At 48.0% G+C, this 18471-nt stretch overlaps 1 protein-coding gene across 3 annotated transcripts in view; it reads right to left on the bottom strand.

Moving 5' to 3' along the window:
- The window catches only part of PPP1R16B (protein phosphatase 1 regulatory subunit 16B), a 102515-nt gene that overhangs the window by 9995 nt on the left and 74049 nt on the right, over nt 1–18471 (bottom strand). For all 3 annotated transcript variants that reach the window (XM_081289086.1, XM_081289084.1, XM_081289085.1), the window contains exons 3-10: nt 17274–17344; nt 11866–12011; nt 7016–7119; nt 5052–5176; nt 3454–3579; nt 2693–2768; nt 1880–2009; nt 1620–1788 (exon numbers count right to left, since the gene is read on the bottom strand). In XM_081289086.1, coding sequence (XP_081145212.1) covers nt 1620–1788; nt 1880–2009; nt 2693–2768; nt 3454–3579; nt 5052–5176; nt 7016–7119; nt 11866–12011; nt 17274–17344 — 947 coding nt within the window. The remainder of the gene's footprint in view (nt 1–1619; nt 1789–1879; nt 2010–2692; nt 2769–3453; nt 3580–5051; nt 5177–7015; nt 7120–11865; nt 12012–17273; nt 17345–18471) is intronic.

The raw sequence follows: 18471 nt of genomic DNA on the forward strand, positions 1-18471 counted from the left end.
CATATAACTTACATACATCCTCTTGTATACTTTATATCTTCTCAATGCAATACATATGCTATGTAAATAGCTGTCATGCTACATTGTTTAGGGAATAATGACTTGAAAAGCATCTGTACGTGTTCAGTATGGGCATAGCCTTTCAAAAAATATTTTCAATCCAAGATGCAGAACCCACAAATATGGAAGGCTGACTGTATTCCACAGAGCAAAGAAGAATGATCTGGTACTATATGCCACACATGGATGCAGACATAAAGCAGCTAAACACAAAAGACAACATACCGCACAGATCTATTCATACATATACATATGCAAAACCAATCGCAGCACTCAAAATTAAATAGGGGGTAGGGGAAGGGATTGATGGAGAGAGGGAACACAGGATCCTTCAAGGGTGATAATGTTCTAGAGATTCATCTAAGCACACACATTTATTTTAAAAAAAAATTGGAAAGGGCTGGGGTTGTGGCAGAGTGCTTGCCTGACATGTGCGAGCACCACATAGAAATAAGTAAATAAAATAAAGGTCCATCAACAACTGAAAAAAAATTGGAAAACTCACTTAAGATTTGAATATTATACCATACATAAGATACGCTTCAACCACAGAGAAAAAATAAAGCATAGCTGGGAAACATGTGAATGTGATTTTTTGATCTACAATTCTTTCCTTCCCTCCCTTAGGCTTAGGGCTGGGCAGAACAGGGCTTGCCCTTGTACCCTTTCTGCACCCAGCATTCCCTTGGCAGGTGCCTTCACTCATGCTAATGAGACAGTCTGAGAGTGACCTCCATGGGCATTCCAGGCAACTTATCACTTTGCATCTCACCCTAAACAATATCCTCCAGGAGTGTTTCATCTGTTCACTGCCAGAAAGAATAATCACTGAAGGTACAGCTAGCTTCTCCCTTCTGCTTAACAATTCTGCTCTAGCCCTAAACTTGTCCTCTCCAATCAGTAAGACAGCTGCCACGCATAGACCTGATCATGTTGTTACTGGGTTGATCAGAACCCAGGACCTCTGGATGTGATTATTTGGAATAGGGTCTTAATTAGCTAAATTAAGACATGGTCATACTGGATTGGGGTGATCCCTAATCCAACGGTGTCCTTAGAAGAAAAAAGAGACTCAGACACACAGGAAGAAGGCCTATGAAGACAGAGGTGGAGATTGAAGTCATGCTAACAAAAGTCAAGGAACACCTGAGCCACCATAATTTGTTACAGTAGCCACAGGAAATTAATATGCACATTACAGGAAAGCACTTCAAAGCCCAGGCCCACTAGCTGCTTCTGGAACAGGCTTCTTAGAGGTCCCTTAGCTCCCGGGATGACCAACCTACTGAATCTGTCTTCTGGAGAGTTCCAAACCAGATCTGCTGGAGAATAAGGAGGCATATGGCAGTCACTATCTCCCTCCTGCATCCCAAGCTCCCAGCTCTAACACACCCGAGGGTCACCACATTAACTACAGAAGCCACCACAACCGGACGGGATCCAGCTGCTTAAGAGCCAGCTATTTCCCTCTGAAGGTTCTCATATAAAGGGAAAAACCAGGCCTGGCCCTATTCTCCCAAGGCAATGGCTGACACTGGGTGGGGTGGGAGGTCACTCACTGGGTCCTTATTCTCTTGGTCTGTCCTGGTCTCCCTGATGTCCCCGTTGTAGGTGGAGGTGCGCTGATCCTCGGCTGCGCTCCGCTGCTGCCACAGTATGGCCTCGCCCTCGTACTCCTTTCTGTATAGGTTGGTCCTGTCCGAAAGGCTGGCTCGACGCACCACCTTCCTGAGGGGACAGAGCGGGGGCTGGAGGCTGTGCCCAGGCACCACAGGCAAGGGCATGCAGGGGGACTCGAGCTGCCCTGCTCCTGACTCACCCACGGCTGCCCGCGCTGGATGTCCTCCGGCTCAGGGACGACTTGTGCCTGAGCTGTGACTTCATGATCACGTCATGCTTGTGCTTGAGCTCCAGCAGCAGGACCTTGAACTCCTCCTCCTCACACAGGTCTGGGGGGCAGAGAAAGCAGTTGTCAGGGGCAGAGCAGGGACCTGTGGCCCAAGAGGGTACCCCTGGCAAGAGGAGCCACCACCCCAGCCCACTGAAAGCTGCAAAGCCTTTTGGGGCACACAGGAGGGAGAAAACAAGGCCAGGCATATTTCCTGGGCTATAACCACATCCTTAGAAGAGGGCAAGAATGGGAACCCCCAGTGTCATGCACAGTCATAGCTGCCAAGGCTCCCAGCTGGGACAGAGGGACTCCTACTCCTCTTTGATAGTTTCCGGGAGAGTCTCTTGAGAGAAATAGCATAACCTCATCCTTGTGGCTCAAGCAAAAAGTTATACAAAGAAACTGAGAAACATACACAACCCAGTTTACCTAATCCTTTATCCACCTATCCATCTACCTGTTGACCTAGTTATCTATCCTTAGGTTCATCCTCTGCCCACCCATTTATCCAGCCAGCCAGCCAGCCATTCAGCTACATATTAACACATCTACCCATCAACATCATCCATCCATCCATCCATCCATCTATTCATTCATCTGTTCATTAATCTATCATTATTAATGCAGTCATCATCCATCTACCTAAATCCACACCCATCCCACACCATTCAGCCATATAGTCATCCATTTATCCTTTCACCCATTGAAACGCCATGCCTACCAGGTACTGTCTGGACTTACCTATTGGCATCTCATCCATGGAAGTCCTTGCACTGAGACTAGCTCCGTGGGACACCAGTAGCTCTGCCATCTGCATCTGAAACACGAGAAGAAGCCCTTGTTCCCTTGACCAGGCATCACAAAGCCTAGGAGGCAGAGGGTGCCCAAGCCTCTTAGTTGTATTTTTTTAACTTGATGATGCTGGAGATCAAACCAGGGCTTCATGGGATTTTTTTGTTTGTGTGTTTGAGACAGGGCCTTGCTATGTTTCCCAGGCTGGCCTTGAACTCATGATCCTTTTGCCTTAGCCTCCTGAGTAGCTGGGATTGCAGGTATGCAAAGTACGGTGGATCTAAGTTGATTCCCAGGGAAGATCCTCAACCTGGAGCCATGGGGAGACCCGGGAAGATGCCATGGGCGTGGAAGCCCCTCCTCATGCCTTGGTCACACCAATGGGGAGAAGGAGGAGGAGCTGGCTGTGACTCAAGAGCTGTCAGGAATCTGAGGAGGGACTGTGTATGCTGCAATCCTATCTGGGAAACAAATGGAGAAAATACTCAATGCAGAAGTGATGGGAGTTTTCTAATTGGGAAAATTTGATTATCATTTCACTAAGACACCACTGATCAAATGTCTTTACAACTCCCTGAGTCTTCATCCCACGTACCTGCTGTAGTCAACACCTTGAGTGGGTTTTCTGAACCAACTGCCAGCTCAAGGACTTGTTGACAGTAGGATGTCCTTGTGCTGGCTTCCCCCACATCCCTGTCAGTGTGAACTACCTGTCCCCAGAAGGCTGCTGCATGCAGGGGCTCCCAGCCATCCCAGTCCTTCACATCCACACGGACTCCGTGGTCCAGGAGAAGCTCAGCTGCACGCAGGTATCCATGGGCTCCAGCTATGTGCAGCTGGAAGAGAGGGAAAAAGTAAGCCTTCCCCGGGGGATGGCCCCACATTTGCAGGCAGGTATCCCTCACCCCCACCAACATCCCAGAGCATCTTCGAGGCCAGCAGAACAGAATAGAATGAGGTGAGAATATCAGCTATATTGCAGAGGGTTATTAAATCTGGAATACAGATCTAGAAGAGAAGGCAAAGAGAGTTCTTCTCCTCTGTGGTTCCCATACAGAGTGCTGAGCCCTGGAGCTCGGTACTTGGCTGGGAATATAAGACATGAGTGGGATAGTGACACTGTTAATATGAGACTGATCGTTGCTAAGATCTGCTGAGTTTATAGACTTGGTGCTGAGCACCTACATGCAGAATCTCACTTAATCTCTCAACATTCCTGGGAAGAAGATATATTATCTCAAGCTTTCTGGGAAGACTTGAGACCTAATATGTGCCTCGCCCGGGTTGGAGGGCCTCCCTGAGGCCAGAAGCATTCAATCTCACTATGTGACCCTATTCTTAAGTTTTAGGCTGAGCAGATGATCCAAGCATGGACCCAGTTGATAGAAATGAGTGTGAAGTAGGGGTCAGAGTTCTGAACCCAGGTAGGAGATGTCCTACAGTTATCTCTCCTGGCCCACCAGGTCATCCCTGAGGGGCCATGAAGGGACCTTGGTACTATGGAGCTCTACCTACTGAACTTGAGACCCCTGGATGCCCATGACCTGCACAGAGCCTAAGCTCGGTGTAGTGCTCAGCCTTTGTGGGAGTGGGATTCCAAGTCCATGCCCTTGTTTTCAGTTTAGCGGCTGCAGAAGCCGACTGTCTCTCCATAGTCGTGAGCTCCAGGATGCTTGAGAGTCTTGGAGCAGAAGACAGGGATGTTTCCCTAAATCATTGACACTTGGCTGCAAGAAGTGGAGTTAAGCAAATGAAAGTTAGGCAAATGAGAGAGGGAAGAAGGTTCCATTGTTTTGTCTAGAAAGCATGTGATAGAAGAGGTGCTCCTAACTGTGAAGTGATAGTTATGAGAGGTGCTCATAACTGTGGTGATTGTATGGATAAACGGTGGATGGAATGATGGATGGATGATTGGGGGTGTCTAGCTTCTGAAGACAGGAAGCCCAGAGGAGAGGCTGTTGCTGCAGAATCAGGGAGAGCTGATGAGGGAAGGCAGTGGGGGAGGAGAGGAGACACTAAGGCAGGGAATGGACAGTGCAAAGCAAGATGGCACAGGTGAGTGGGTGAATTGTGGCATCAGTCCTTGAGAGAGGGACATCATTGGAGGAGGGGATTGCTCAAGAGGGGTACCAGGAGCCTGCAGTGAAGAAGGATCTTGGAGACAGAACGTGTGCACAGAAGATCCAAGCCTAGCATCCAGGGCTCCTGACTCCCAGCCCTGACCACCAGGGGCTGGTCCACTCCAAGTCTATGAGGTCTTGGTTCTGTTACCTTTCCCCAGCCCAACCAGCCTGGCCCATCTTCTCACCAATGTGGCACCCTGGGCATCTATCCAGTCAAGGTCCTGGCCAGCTGCAATCATACAATGGATGTCCGCGATCATCTGCTGCTCAGGGGCCGCCCGCATCTCGTTGATTTTCTCCTGGGTGATTCCTGCAGAGTGCAAAAGAGGACCAAATCAGCATCCTCATGCCGGGGCCACAAAGGGGAGGGAGGAAGGTGGGGAAGTGTGGTTCCCGACCCCAGGGTCTTCCAGTCAAGGGGCACACAGACAAGCCCACAAACCATTTTCCCCCAGGCCTGATGAAATGAACACCACAAGTTGACCCACAGAGAAAGAGCCATTTTCGCCTGGCACTCAGTAGGCACAGTATTGATATTGGTCACTTTGCTGTTCCCCTATCTAAAAGTCCCAACTACCCACCTACCTGCCTCCACCTGCTTAACTGCCTGGCTCTGTCTCTCTCTCCTCCCCTCACCCTCTCTGTCTCTCGAGTACTAGAGATTGAACCCAGGGGTGTTTTTACCACTGAGCTACCTCCAGTCCTTTTTATTTTGAGGCAGGTCTCACTAAGTTGCTGAAGCTGGCCTCAAACTTGTAATCCTCCTGCCTCAGCCTCCCAGTTTGCTGGGATCATAGGCAGGAGCCACTGCACTCAGCTCTGTCTCTTTCTTTAGGTCCCAGCCTGTATCACTTCCCCACTGCTAGTTTCCTTGGTCTGGCCCACAGCTGTGTTTGCAGCACCAGGTGTACAGGACTCAATGTATTTTGGTTGCAGAAATGACTGAATTAATGAATCTATTACTTGAAGAGTTGAGTAAATAGAGGCAGAAGGTCCCAGAAAGACACTTGATAGCCTAGACTGCAGGCTAAAAAGTATAGCTGTTACTGGCAGCTACTAATGGTACTTAAGGAGAAGATGACATGCTCTATAAAAAGATTATTTGATTATTCGAACAAGCACCCTTGAATAAAATTCAAGAGGTCTATAAACTTGAAGAGATGAAATAAAATACATGCTTATTTTGGTTGAATTAAATTTAGAATTTCCTACATTAGAATAAAAGCAAACCCCACGATAGTATTAGCAGTCAGAGCCTGTGAGTTTATCACGAACAGAAAGTAGGGGTTCCCTTATTGATATATTATTGTTTAATGAATTAATGAAGTTTCTACCTAATGTATCTAAAAATATTTCAGTAGCTACGTGTAAGTATAATTTGACTTCCTTAACAATTCTATGATCTCTTAGCTACGTTGAGTGACACTATTCTGAGAAGGAGTCTATAGAGTCACCAGACTGGCACAAACATCATTAAGAACCTCTGCAGAAGGTGATGGAAGTGCTTAGGTGTCAGGGAACAAAGAGACCTAGTGGGTGGTAACTGCAGCGATCTGAGGAGACACACAAGGCCAGGGTCAGACAGGACCTTGGGCTGCGGCTGAGGTCTGGACTGGAGGCCTGTCTACGGGGAGGCGCTTCAGAGGCAAGCATGGAGCGGGGGACCCAGGCAGGTGGCCTCTCCCATTGCTGCACTGTTTCCTCTCTGAGCCTCGTTCGTGAGCTGAGAACAGCCCACATCTTGTTTATCCAGGCCCCTGGCAGCCAGCTTGGTGCCTGGCACAGAGCGGCACCTGCAAAATGTTCTTAACTTTTTATTATTTTCCCAAATGGAAATATATCTTTATGGTGACTGTTTACTGAATTGTCACAGCTGACGAAGAGGAGACAAGGCCAGCTGAGGCTGCCCGCGTGTGTGGGTGACAGGGAATGAGAACAATATCTCCCTTCAGCATAGCATGCTTTTCAGGGTCCTTTCGTGTCCTTATCTTGTTAATCACACAGATAACAATAATAATGAGCAACTATCACATTTACTGCAGCCTGAGCATAAGGAGGCAGGCATACAGCTAACACGTTCACTTGCATTAATCTAAGCGACACTCCTTGCGATACTGTGCCCAATTCATAGCATGCCGTCCTCCCTTACCCTGGTACGCCATGCAGGTCTCAATGACATCCAGGGTGGGCTCGTCCTCGCAGAGGTCATATGGCATGTTCCCATCAGAGTTGACAGCAAGCAAGTCAGCCCCACTGCAGAGAAAGGGTCAGGGTGAGGGCCCGGTGGGTGTGGCTAGGGTTGGTCCGGAAGCCTCTGCCTCTGGCCTCTCAGCCACACCCCCAGCATCCATGACTCCACCATGGGCACCCAGCAAAGTGATGCACATGGCTTTGGCATCCCAGGGCCCCAGGTAGAATAGACCAAAGTCCTAGAAGACCTCTCTCTGCTTCCTGTTCTGTTGAAGCAGCAGGTGGGCACCCAGGGACAGATATTAAAATTCTCCCTGGTGACAATACTAAAAATATAAACAGCAATGGGACCAATCACAAGGTACCTGCTTGGAACTAAGCCTGCTCTAAGCCCTTTATACACGTCACCCTATTTAATCCTCATAATAGTCCCCATGGGGTGGTACTGTTGGCCTCATCTCACTCAGGAGGGAAAAAGACTCAAAAAACTCTGTCACATCCAATGTCAAATAGCTTGGATGAGGTAGGGCCAAGACTCAAACTCTGATCTCTCTTGTGTTAGCTCTTTTCACTCCTTGTTCTATGTCAGTCTTTGTTGATATGTAGACACTCACTCTAAGTCCCCACCCAAAATGCTGGCCAGGACAGGGGCAGAACAAAGCTTTGGGACTCCCTGGCAGAATTCACTTTTGGGCCAGCAGTGTCCAAGCACAGCTGTGTGGGGGCACCATACAGCAAAATTACCTGGGGACCATTGAAATAAGAGGCAGTTCCTTGGGCTTCGCTCCAGCCCTTCTGAAACAATCTCTGGAGGCGAGGCCTGGGAATATGTATTTTAAATCCAGGCCTCAGGTGATTCTGATACAGATCAGCATTGAGGACCCACTGAATCGGACCAGAACCACTCCCTCTGTCTTCTGAGCATCATTGCAGATCCAGAATGTGGCTGCCTGATGCTCCTGGCAGACTTAGCCATACTCAGTCCTCTGCTGTGACCTCCCTGAGCTCTTGGGTGCCCTTGAGCAAGCTAATCCACCTATCTGAGCTGGGGAAGCAGTACTGTCACCGTCCACTCCACCTCTGGGAGCCACCTGATGGGCTCCTGCTGCTTGCCAAGACTTGTGCAAAATATTCCCCTCCCTCAGCTACTCCTCCTGGCTCCCCGCACTCAGATGCTGTCTTTGGTCACAGGGAGGCCACTTACACTTACTCCCATTGGTCTTGCTTTGTCCCTGCCCTGATATTCTGCCTGACTCCACAGGACTTTTGCATCCCCTATGTGCCCAATGCCTAGCACAGAATCTAGCCCAGTTTAGAAGCCCACCAGCTAGATTCAAATGAATACATTTGAAATTGAAGGTGCTTTCTCTGTATGATTATAGAATCTGAGAAGTCTAGGAAGAATTTCAGGGGGGAAAAGACCTTCACAGTGGTATAGAAATAAATGGTCTTACTCCTGGGAAAGACACTGCTGTATGGTGCCTCCTATACAAAAAAACACAAAACAAGTTCTGCCTTAAAGAAAAGCATGTGGACAGGCTTTGAAGGTAAGACCAAGGTGTGTGTGTGTGTGTGTGTGTGTGTGTGTGTGTTTGCATATATATTTTAATAAAAAGCAAGACAAACAAAATAGCAACAATGCTTTAAGAAAAGGAGATAAAGGTAGATTTATGGAGAAAGAGAAAAGGAGATAATAAAAATAGGATGATATCCTGATCCTAAAGCTGGGCAAAAGCAGTATAAGAAAATTACAGACTAATTTCCCTAATAAATGATGATGCAAATCCTCAACAAAATACTAGCAAACCAAATTTGGCAAAATATTCAAAGGATGCACCCACCACGAACAAGTGGCATTTATCCTTGGGGCACAAGGATGATTCAACATGCAAAAGTCAATCAATGTAAAACACCACATTAACAGAAGGAAGAAGAGAATCACATAATCATCTCAATTGATGCTGAAAAAACATTTGACAAAATTTAATGCCATTTCATGACAAAAATACTCAACCAACTAGAAACAGAAGAAAACTACCTCAACATGATAAAAGCCATATGCAAAAAACCCACAGCAGACATCACACTCAATAGTGGAAGACTGAGGACTTTTCCTCAAAGACCAAGAACAAGGCAAAGATGCCCACTTTTGCCACTTCTACTCAACACAGGAGGTTCTAGCCAAAGCCATTATGCAGGAAAAATAAAAGGCATCCAAACTGGAAAGGAAGATATAAAATATATAAAATTATACTTGTTACAAATGATACAATCTTATATGCAGAAAACCCTAAAAATTCTACACACACCCACACACACACACCAAAAAAAAAAAAAACTGTTGGAATTAATAATCAAATTCAACAAACTGGCAAGATAAAAAGTCATTGCACAAAATCAATTGCATTTCTATAAGTTAACAGTGAAAAATCTGAAAAAAAATTAAGAAAACAATTCCATTTACAACAGCATCAAAAAGACTGAAATACTTAGAAATTAATTTAATCCACGAGATTAGAAATTTGGACAATGAAATTGGAAAAAAAATTTCTGAAAAAATTTTTAAAAGACAGAAGTAAATGGAAAGACATCCCATGTTCATGGATTGGAAGATTTAATATTGTTAAGATGTTGATACTACACAAAGCAATCTATGCATTTAATGCAATTCCTATCAAAATTTCAAGAATGCTTTTTGCAGAATAGAAAACTTATCTTAATATTTATGTGAAATATCAAGGGACCACAATAGCCAAGATAATCCTAAATAAATAAATAAGAACAAAGCTGGAGAACTCAAACTTCCTGATTTCAGAACTTACAAAGCTACAGTAATGAAAACAGTGGAATGCTAGGCATTGTGGTACATTCCTGTAATCCCAGCAACTCAGGTTGAGGCAGGAGGATTGCAAGTTTGAGACCAACCTCAGCAACTTGGTGAAACCCTGTCCAAAATAAAAAACAAAAAGAGTTAGGGATGTAGCTTACTGTAGAACATCCCTGGGTTCAATCCCCAGTACTGGAAAAAAATTTAAAAAGAGTGGTACTGATTTAAAGACAGAGAAATAGATCAATGGGAGTAAAATGGAATCCAGAAACAAAATTTCACTTAAATATTAATTTTCTATGGGATACCAAATTGTTCCATAGAGAAACATAATATTTACAATATTTGCTAAGAAAACTAAGCAACTAAGCATCTACATACAAAAGAAATAAGTGGGATCCTTACCTAATAATACACACAAAATTTAATTCAAAATGGATGCATGACCTAAATGTAGAACCTAAAACTATAAAATGCTTGGAAGAAAAACTTCACAACATTGGATTTGATAATGATTTCTTGGATACAAAACCAAAGGACAGATAACAATAATAACAACAAAAAATAGACAAATTGGATTTCATGAAAATTTGAGATTTTGTGCATCAAACAACACCATCAATAAAGTAAAAAGGTAACCCTTAGAATGAAAGAAAATGTTTGCGAATATGATATATTTGCAAGTTTCTGATAAGGGATTCATATTCAGAATATACAAAGAACTCCTAAATCTCAACAACAAAAAGAACCTGATTCAAAAATGAGCAAAGGACTTGAATAGAAATCTCTCCAAAAGAAGTTTTACAGGCAATAAGCAATGAAAAGATGCTCAAGATTACTAATTATTAGTGAAATGCAAATCAAAATCACAATGAGATACCACCTCATACAAATAATGATGACTATGTACCACCCAACGAAAAGTAAACCATCAATATCCAGAAAATAGTAAGTGTTGGCAGAGATGTAAGGGAACTGGAACCCTTGAGCACATCTCACGGGGATGTAAAATGGCACAGCCACTGTGGAAAACAGCGTGGCATTTCCTCAACAAAATCAAAAATAGAATTATCATAGGTCCAGCAATTGCACCTCTGGGTATATACCCAAATGAACAGAAAGCAGAGTCTCCGAGAGATATTTGAAGGTTCACATTCAAAGCAACATTATTCACAATAGCTAGAATACAGAAGCAACAGAGTGTCAATTAAAAGACAAATGGACAAGCAATGGAACATACATACACAATGGAATGTGGTATGAGTATACCCATGTGTGCACATACACACTCAGTTTTAAATGAGAAGAACATTTTGATACATGTGACAACATGGATGATCTTGAGGACATTATGCCAAATGATATAAACCAGGTGCAAAAAGGCAAATCGTATATGATTCCATTTCAAAGAGATTCTTAGAAGAATTAAATTCATAAATACAGAAAGTAGAATGGGTGACCAGGAATTTGGGGGGTAGGCATGGAATAGGAGGGATCATAGTTTAATAGGTACAGTGTTTCTGTTTTTCTAGATAAAAAGAGTTCTGGTGTGGATGGTGGTGGTGTTTGCACAATAGTGGGAATATAATTAATACCACCGACTTGCACGCTTCATGGTCAAGATGGTGAGTTGTATGTCATTGGTATTTTGCCACAATAAAACAAAAGGGGGAAAATGATGAAGGAGGAAAGAATGAAGTGAGACAAAGAGCAGAGAATATTGAGAGGGACCAAGAGTGAAAGAGAGAGGTGGAGAGAGAAAGAGAAAGACACACAGACGTGGACAGAGAAAAGGTAAGAGAGAGAATGTGTCAGGCACCAACAGAGACCAAGAAAGAGTGGCAGGAAGTAAAGATGGAAGGAAGGGAAGGGGGGAAGGGGAAAGGAGGAAGGGAGGGAGAGAGGAAGATCAGGGAGGGAGGAGAATGAATAAAGCGAGAGAGAGAGAGAGGGGTCTCTCTTGGGGAGAGCCGGGCACGTACTACTGAACGAGGATCTTCACCAGGTTGATGTGGCCGCAGGTGGCTGCCGCGTGCAGGGGTGTCCACAGTTCATTGTCCTTGGCGTTCACATTTGCACCATGGGAAAGGAGCAACTTGACAATTTCCTCAAAGTTGTCGATGCAGCACTGGGAGGAACAGAGGCAGGGTGAGTCCCTGGCAGGGCCCCAGGACTTGGTGGGGACACATCATGTGCCCCTCAAGATGTCACTGGGGGAGAAGAGCAGTGGAGCCCGACTACCTGGGTTTGGATCCAGCTATTTTTGTGCTGTAAGCATTGCCCGTGACCTTGGGCAGGCCACTTCACTTGTTGGAGCCTCAGTTTCCTTGTGAGTCAAAATAAAGTTAAGGTATAAGATAAAAGCATAAAGGTTAAAAAAAAAAAACAAGCAAACAAACAACTGTCTGCTCTGAAGTGTTTTGTGAATGTTGTTGGACCGGCAACTGATATGCAAGTAAGGTTTTAAAAGCCCAGAAGGCTTTCTCCAAACAACATTCTACAGGGAGCTCTGAGATAACCGGTCAACTCAAGCAGGAGTGCCCAGGTTGAAGCGGGGGTATGTGTTGGGGAGGGGTGGCCCCTCCCAGCTGTGGCCTTCAAGGTGTGGCTGCCAGATCATGGTTTAGAATCTCTGATTTAGAAGCTTCTGACCCAGGAATCAGATTTGGAAAGCCCCCAAATAACCAAGTCTCCCCCAAAGAACCCAGCTCCATGTGCAGGTTCTAATCCTAAAACCATCTCTGCAAGGAGACTCCTTACTTGGGCGCCCACCTGTGTGGAACAGTGACCACACTCGGGTGAGCCCAGCAGGGGGAAGGCCCAGGAGCCTGCGGCTCTGCAGAGAGAACACAGGGCACAGGAGTCTCCAGACCCCAGAATAGGGAGAGGCTCCAAAGGGGACAGAGAGACTTCAGCCAGGGCTATACAGGAGAGGGGGCGGAGAGAGGAGGATGTCAGGGGCTGCTTTGCAGAGTGAAGGCTGGAGGGTCTCCCTAGCAGTGAATTCTAGAGATGCCAGTAGGGGATACAGCAGGGGACTTGAGCTCAGCCCTGCCCATCCAGGTGTGGGCTTGGTCCTCCGTGCAATCAGAAACATTGGAGAACTATACTCAGAAAAATAGAGCAGACTTTCTTAAAAAAAAAAAAAAGTCACTCTGCTGGTTCCATGTGGGGAACAGATTGTGTGTGTGTGCGTGTGTGTGTGTGTGTGTGTGTTTACACCCACATTAGGAGGGGACTGTGAGAAGCTATGTCGAAGTTGGCAGTTAAGGATGATGGTGGCCTGGCCTACAGAAGTGACGGTGGGAATGAGAGAGGAGATGGGAAGCAGGAGGAGGAGCAGGGGCACCTGTGTGAGGTGGGTACCATGTGGGTGTAGTATGGGTAGCACCACAGGACCCCCGTCCCCAGAAAGCCAGGGCTCAGTGCTAGAGGGACATGTGGGAAATGAGAAACCATTTGCACAGATGTTGTTAGAGACCCAAGTTCTTTCTGAGCCAGCCACTGTGGACAGGCGGAGAAAGATGTGACCCTGCGGGTCTAGGTGTTGCCCGAGGTGGGCAGGAGAACCATGCAGTGATGTGGAATGGCCAGCAGAGGGCGCCAAAGACATCAGAGTGAGGCATGGTAGAAAGGGTGGGTCCCCAGGCTATCACTGGAAGATGGGTTTGGAGAGCCCAAGAGTCAGGGGACAGAAGGATCAGAGGTCTCACCCTTAGATACTGCAGAAAGCATAGGGGTGGGGTGAAGCCTCAGGATAAAGGGACAGGGGATTGCACATCCAGAACTGCAGTCTTCTGAGCCTTCTGCCCAGGGGCTGGGCCAGTATGAACCTGCGAAGCAGGGCTGAGTTGGGGCTGAGTGCAGGGGTCCACGTGGAGAGGGTAGTAGGTGGCGGGGTGGGCAGGCCCTGTATTCACCAATGCGGGAAATGGCAAGGGGCTTTCCACCAATTGTCCCTGCTTCCTCACTTCCCACATCCAATCTGTCCCCAGCTGTGGGTTCATCTTGTCCATCATGGCCCCATCCCACCGCCCGGGGTGAGGCTCATCTCCCCCTGCCTCTCTTTGGCGCCTTCCAAACACCCTCAACCAGAAAGAGCTGCCCGGTTCATCTCATCACGCTGCTCTCTGTTTGCAAACATCAGAAGGTTCCCTGTTGTCAAGACAAGTGAATCCCCACTCCTTGGCCAGGTCCGTGGAGTTCTCCGTATGCCCTGGTCTCCTCTGCTGTACCGGAGCAGCGGTGACATTAACAATGACAACAGGAGCAACAGCCCTGGCAGCAATGGTAACGACAACACGCCACGTCACGTTTTCTATATTAGTCAAGGCTTTTGAGAGCTGACTCGGGCCAGGCACCTTGCTAAGCTCTGGCCACGCTCTGCCACATTTAATCCTCAAAGCGAGCCTGTGAGGACCCTCTCATCCTGTTTTATAGATGGGGAAACTGGTTCAAAGAGGTCTGGGTGCATGATCCCACGCACAGTCAGAAATGGATTAAATCCAAGATTAAAATCCACCTACAGAAATGGATTGAAATCCAAACAGCCTGACGCCACGGCCCTGTTCCCAGCCTTCCTGCCATCTCCCGAGGCTCCCTGCATCCTACTTGTGCCACAATCAACCCCCCGCCCTCCAGACTTGAAATGCTGGGCCCCTCCTCATGCCTCCACCCAAGCTGTTCCCTCTGAGATCCGTTCTTCCTCTTCTCTCTAGCGAACTCCTACTCAGCCTTCAAGACCCAGCCCAGAGCTCCTTCCTCTTGGAAGCCTTTCTCAGTTTGCCTTTGAGACAGGTCATCAGCTCCCAGCCTCAAACTGCCACAGAGCCTTCTGCTTACTCCACGCGAGGACAGAACAGCCCGTGCTGCCTGTGCTGTTATTTATGTGCCTGAGGTGGCATCACACCATGAACTCGGAGTGCGCCAACATGCCTCACTAACCTCGGGAGCCCCATCCCTAGCAGAGTGCCCGGCACAGAGTCGATGACCAGTATGAACTTGTTGAACAAATGAATCGGAGCCTGCGGAGCGATGGGGGCAGATGCCTCCTGAGAGGGAACTGGGAATGGGACTCAAGGCAGCGTGATGGTGGAGGTGGGGGCTGGGGTGAGTTTCACTGGCCATGAGCTCTAGACAGCTAAACTCGGAGCCTAACATGGTAGGTTCAGAAATCGACAGGAGGAATAGGTCCTGGGAAAGCCACAGGATCAGCAAGAAAGAAGCGAGGGCATGATGTAAGAGTGACAGGAGCCCCAAGACAAAGGCAGGACACCACCAGATAGTTTGCTAAGCCTGGGATGGTGCCTCCAGGCGGGAGGCCCAGCCTCTACAGAGCAGCTAAGACCCCTTGTTTTAATCCCGCCTCTGCCACGATTCACGTGTGACCTTAGAAAAGAGACCTCACCTCCCCGAGCTGCACGGTCTAATAGGGCAGACACGACTCACTCACAGTCACTAAAATTAAACTCAGAATCTAGCTTCTGGGTCCCAGAGCCACACTGTGAGAGCTCTGTGGCCACCTGTGGCTGGGGCCGATGATACTATTCAGGGCAGATACACAGAGCCTTCTCATCAGTGTAGAAAGTCATGTGAAAGACCCTGGTCCTCAGTCTCCTGAATCAGAAAATGGGAATAATAACATTTCCGAGGTTTGTCGTGAGGACTGAAATGAAATACAACAGTGAAGTGCTTTGTTGAGAAGTGGTCACATGACAAATTTTAATAATGACCGACTAACACCTCTCCAGTGTCCAGGGTAGCCTCACAACAACCCAGTGAAATGGGTACTGGTTATTCCTTTGTCAAATGAGGAGATGGGGGCACAGTGAGCTTCAGGAACTCGTCCAAGGTCACACAGCTGGCCAGCGGGGCTCCAGGCCTTGATGAAGTCTGTTCTCTACGAAAACAGACTCAACGTCCAGAACATACCAGGGAGCAGCCCGTATATTTCATCATCACACCCCTGGCTGACGAGCACCTCCTGGCTTGGGGAGCTGCCATTTGGGTGCTTGATCCAGGGTAAGCTGGGGCAGCCACTGCCCCCCACTCTGGCCCAGTCCCAGGCACCCTGGAGGTACAGGAGCTGGGGGTTGGGGAGAGTTTCCATGAGCAGGATTCAGTGGGATACCAAGGCAGCTGCCCATGAGTGGGCACCTGAGGCCCTCGAGGACAGGAAGAGGAGCCAAGAGGAATATACAGAGAACCCCTGGGCTGCAGGCCTGAGGGCAAGACTCTGCCCCTAAGGCTGATGGGTAGAGCATGGCCAGTCTCTGTCCATCTCACCCCAACCCAGGGCCCCAGGTGCCTGGCCTCTCCCTCCAGGTTGCACTCAAGTCCCTCTACTCAGAAACTTGGGCCAGAGCTCAGGGAAGCTTCATTCATTAGTTCAGCACTCACATATTGAGCATCTACTGTATACCAACATGGAGAAAGAAACTGGGACACACCAATGAGCAAGAGGCACGGGCTGTGTCCTTGTGAGGCTCAGGATCTGGGGGGAGGAAGGGCAACATTGAAAGGTCACACTGGTGGTGGCTGAATCACTAATTAGGAAGGGGGTGCTGAGAAGGTAAAGGGCACTCTTGTCACGGCACACCCTCAGGCTCCTGCTGTGGACAGAAGCTAAGAGGAACCCAGAAAATACTCCAGGGTACAAGCCTGGAGAGGCAGGGAGCCGAGGGCTGGGCAGGGGCTCGTAGGCTCAGAGCAGAATGGCAAGGAGTTATTCTCAGTTTATTCTTTGCCCCCAGTGTTACAAGAAGACATCAAAGAGCTTTAAGAAAACTCAGGTAGATTATTAACCCGAGCATCCCTGTGGCTGCTGCATGGATAAAAAATTATAGCAGGACCAGACTGAATTCTGGGAACTTATTAAGGGGATATGGAGGAGATGGAGGTGACAGACAGAGCAGCCTGTCCCCAGGCAGAGAGGGCTGGACCTACTATGCTCCCTTGCAGAGGGTGTGTGTTATGACAGCACTTGGCTTGTGGTCACAGTTCTTGGACCAGTTCACTTAATGCCTATTAATCATCTTTATCACCCTGGGAGGTAGGATGTCCTGGTGGGTATGAGTGTCCTTTGTCAAATGTCAAGCTCCAAACACACTTGCTTTGCTGGGCAGTGAGCATGCAGTGAACAAAAGCTCCCTGTGCTCTGAGCCCATCTCTGCACGCACGTGCGTGTGTGTGTGCACATGGGCTCTGAGGGCATGTCTGTGACAGGCACATACATCTCCAAAGCAGACAGGCACCTTGCAGAAGGGCCGCCTGTGGCTCTCCCTCCTCTGCCCCTCTTCCTTGAGGATTCTGGACCAGAAAGTGCAAGGAAATGGGGCACTTGTCCAGGTGGGGAGCAGGGAGCTAGGGAACCCCAGTGAGCCTAGCTTACCTGGTGCAGGGCTGTGAGTCCATCCTCATTGCACAAATCGGGGCTAACCTTATTCTTCAAGAAGTAGCGCACTGCAACAGAAGGGGACAGGAGTGAGATCCCCAATGCACACGGGTGTGCATGCACGAAGGTAAGACCCAGTCTCCCCCAGATTCCGACACAAACGGCCTTGCGCATTCCCGACAAAAGACTTATGGGATAAATTAACCCCTTCCACATTCTACACATAAGGAAACTGAGGCCCAGAGCATAGGTCTTTGGCCCAGGATTTCCAATAGGTGGAAAATCTCACCAAAGGTGAGACTAACAAGTGCTAATCACTGTCAAGCCCTTCCTCTGTGTCTCTGGTTGTCTAGAGAGAGCACTTTCTCATCCTTGAAACCTCCCCTTGGAGTCCAATGGGTTGGGTTCAAATTCAGCACCATCCAAACACTTCCCTTCCTCTGCCTCATTTTCCTCATCTGTCAAATGCAGCTGGTGCTAATCTTATCTCACTTGGGTGTTGTCAGGTCGGATGGAGGTGAGTCATGTCAGGCATTCTGCACAGTGATGGGCGCGTGGTTTGCAGGTGACTGGCTTTGGCAGCTATAACCATCTTTATTTTTGGTGGTATCGGGGATCCAACCCAGGGCCTGACGCATGCCAGGCAAGAGCTCTACCACTGAGCCACACCCAGCCCTATAACCATTTTTATTCACACGGGGTCCCTGCACCAGATTGTTCATCTATGAGTGCCAGACACCCCATCTTTGGCCCCACTGAACCACAGAGAGTGGAGGTTCCAACCATCCCCATCTCTGGACTTGAGCCATGCCCCAGCCCTTACCCCCGTGCGTGCATGTATGTGTGTGTGTGTGTGTGTGTGTACACGCACTTGCGTGTGTGTTCAGAGATGGTGGATAGATGGGATAGGCCAGAGTGAAGGCCACTGGCAGCTCGAATCCCTCTTACTTAGGACAACCCTTCTCTCCTTACCACTGTGACCTTCCTTCCTACCCGTCCCTATTGCTCACCTAGGACTCAAGTGCACAGGGAAAGATAGGAGGAGCTGGTCCACCAGCCCTGCAGGTTCCTTCCCAGTCTTGGTCACTGAGTCCTTCCCTTGCTCTGGTCCTTGAGTTTTAGCAGGACCACTCTGGTCTCCAGCTATGCCTCTCCCCATGGAGTGAGGTAGCCATGGGATCAATGGACAGAGTCC

This window comes from Spermophilus citellus (assembly GCF_964194105.1).
Source record: "Spermophilus citellus genome assembly, chromosome: 4".
Classification (NCBI taxonomy): Eukaryota; Metazoa; Chordata; class Mammalia; order Rodentia; family Sciuridae; genus Spermophilus; species Spermophilus citellus.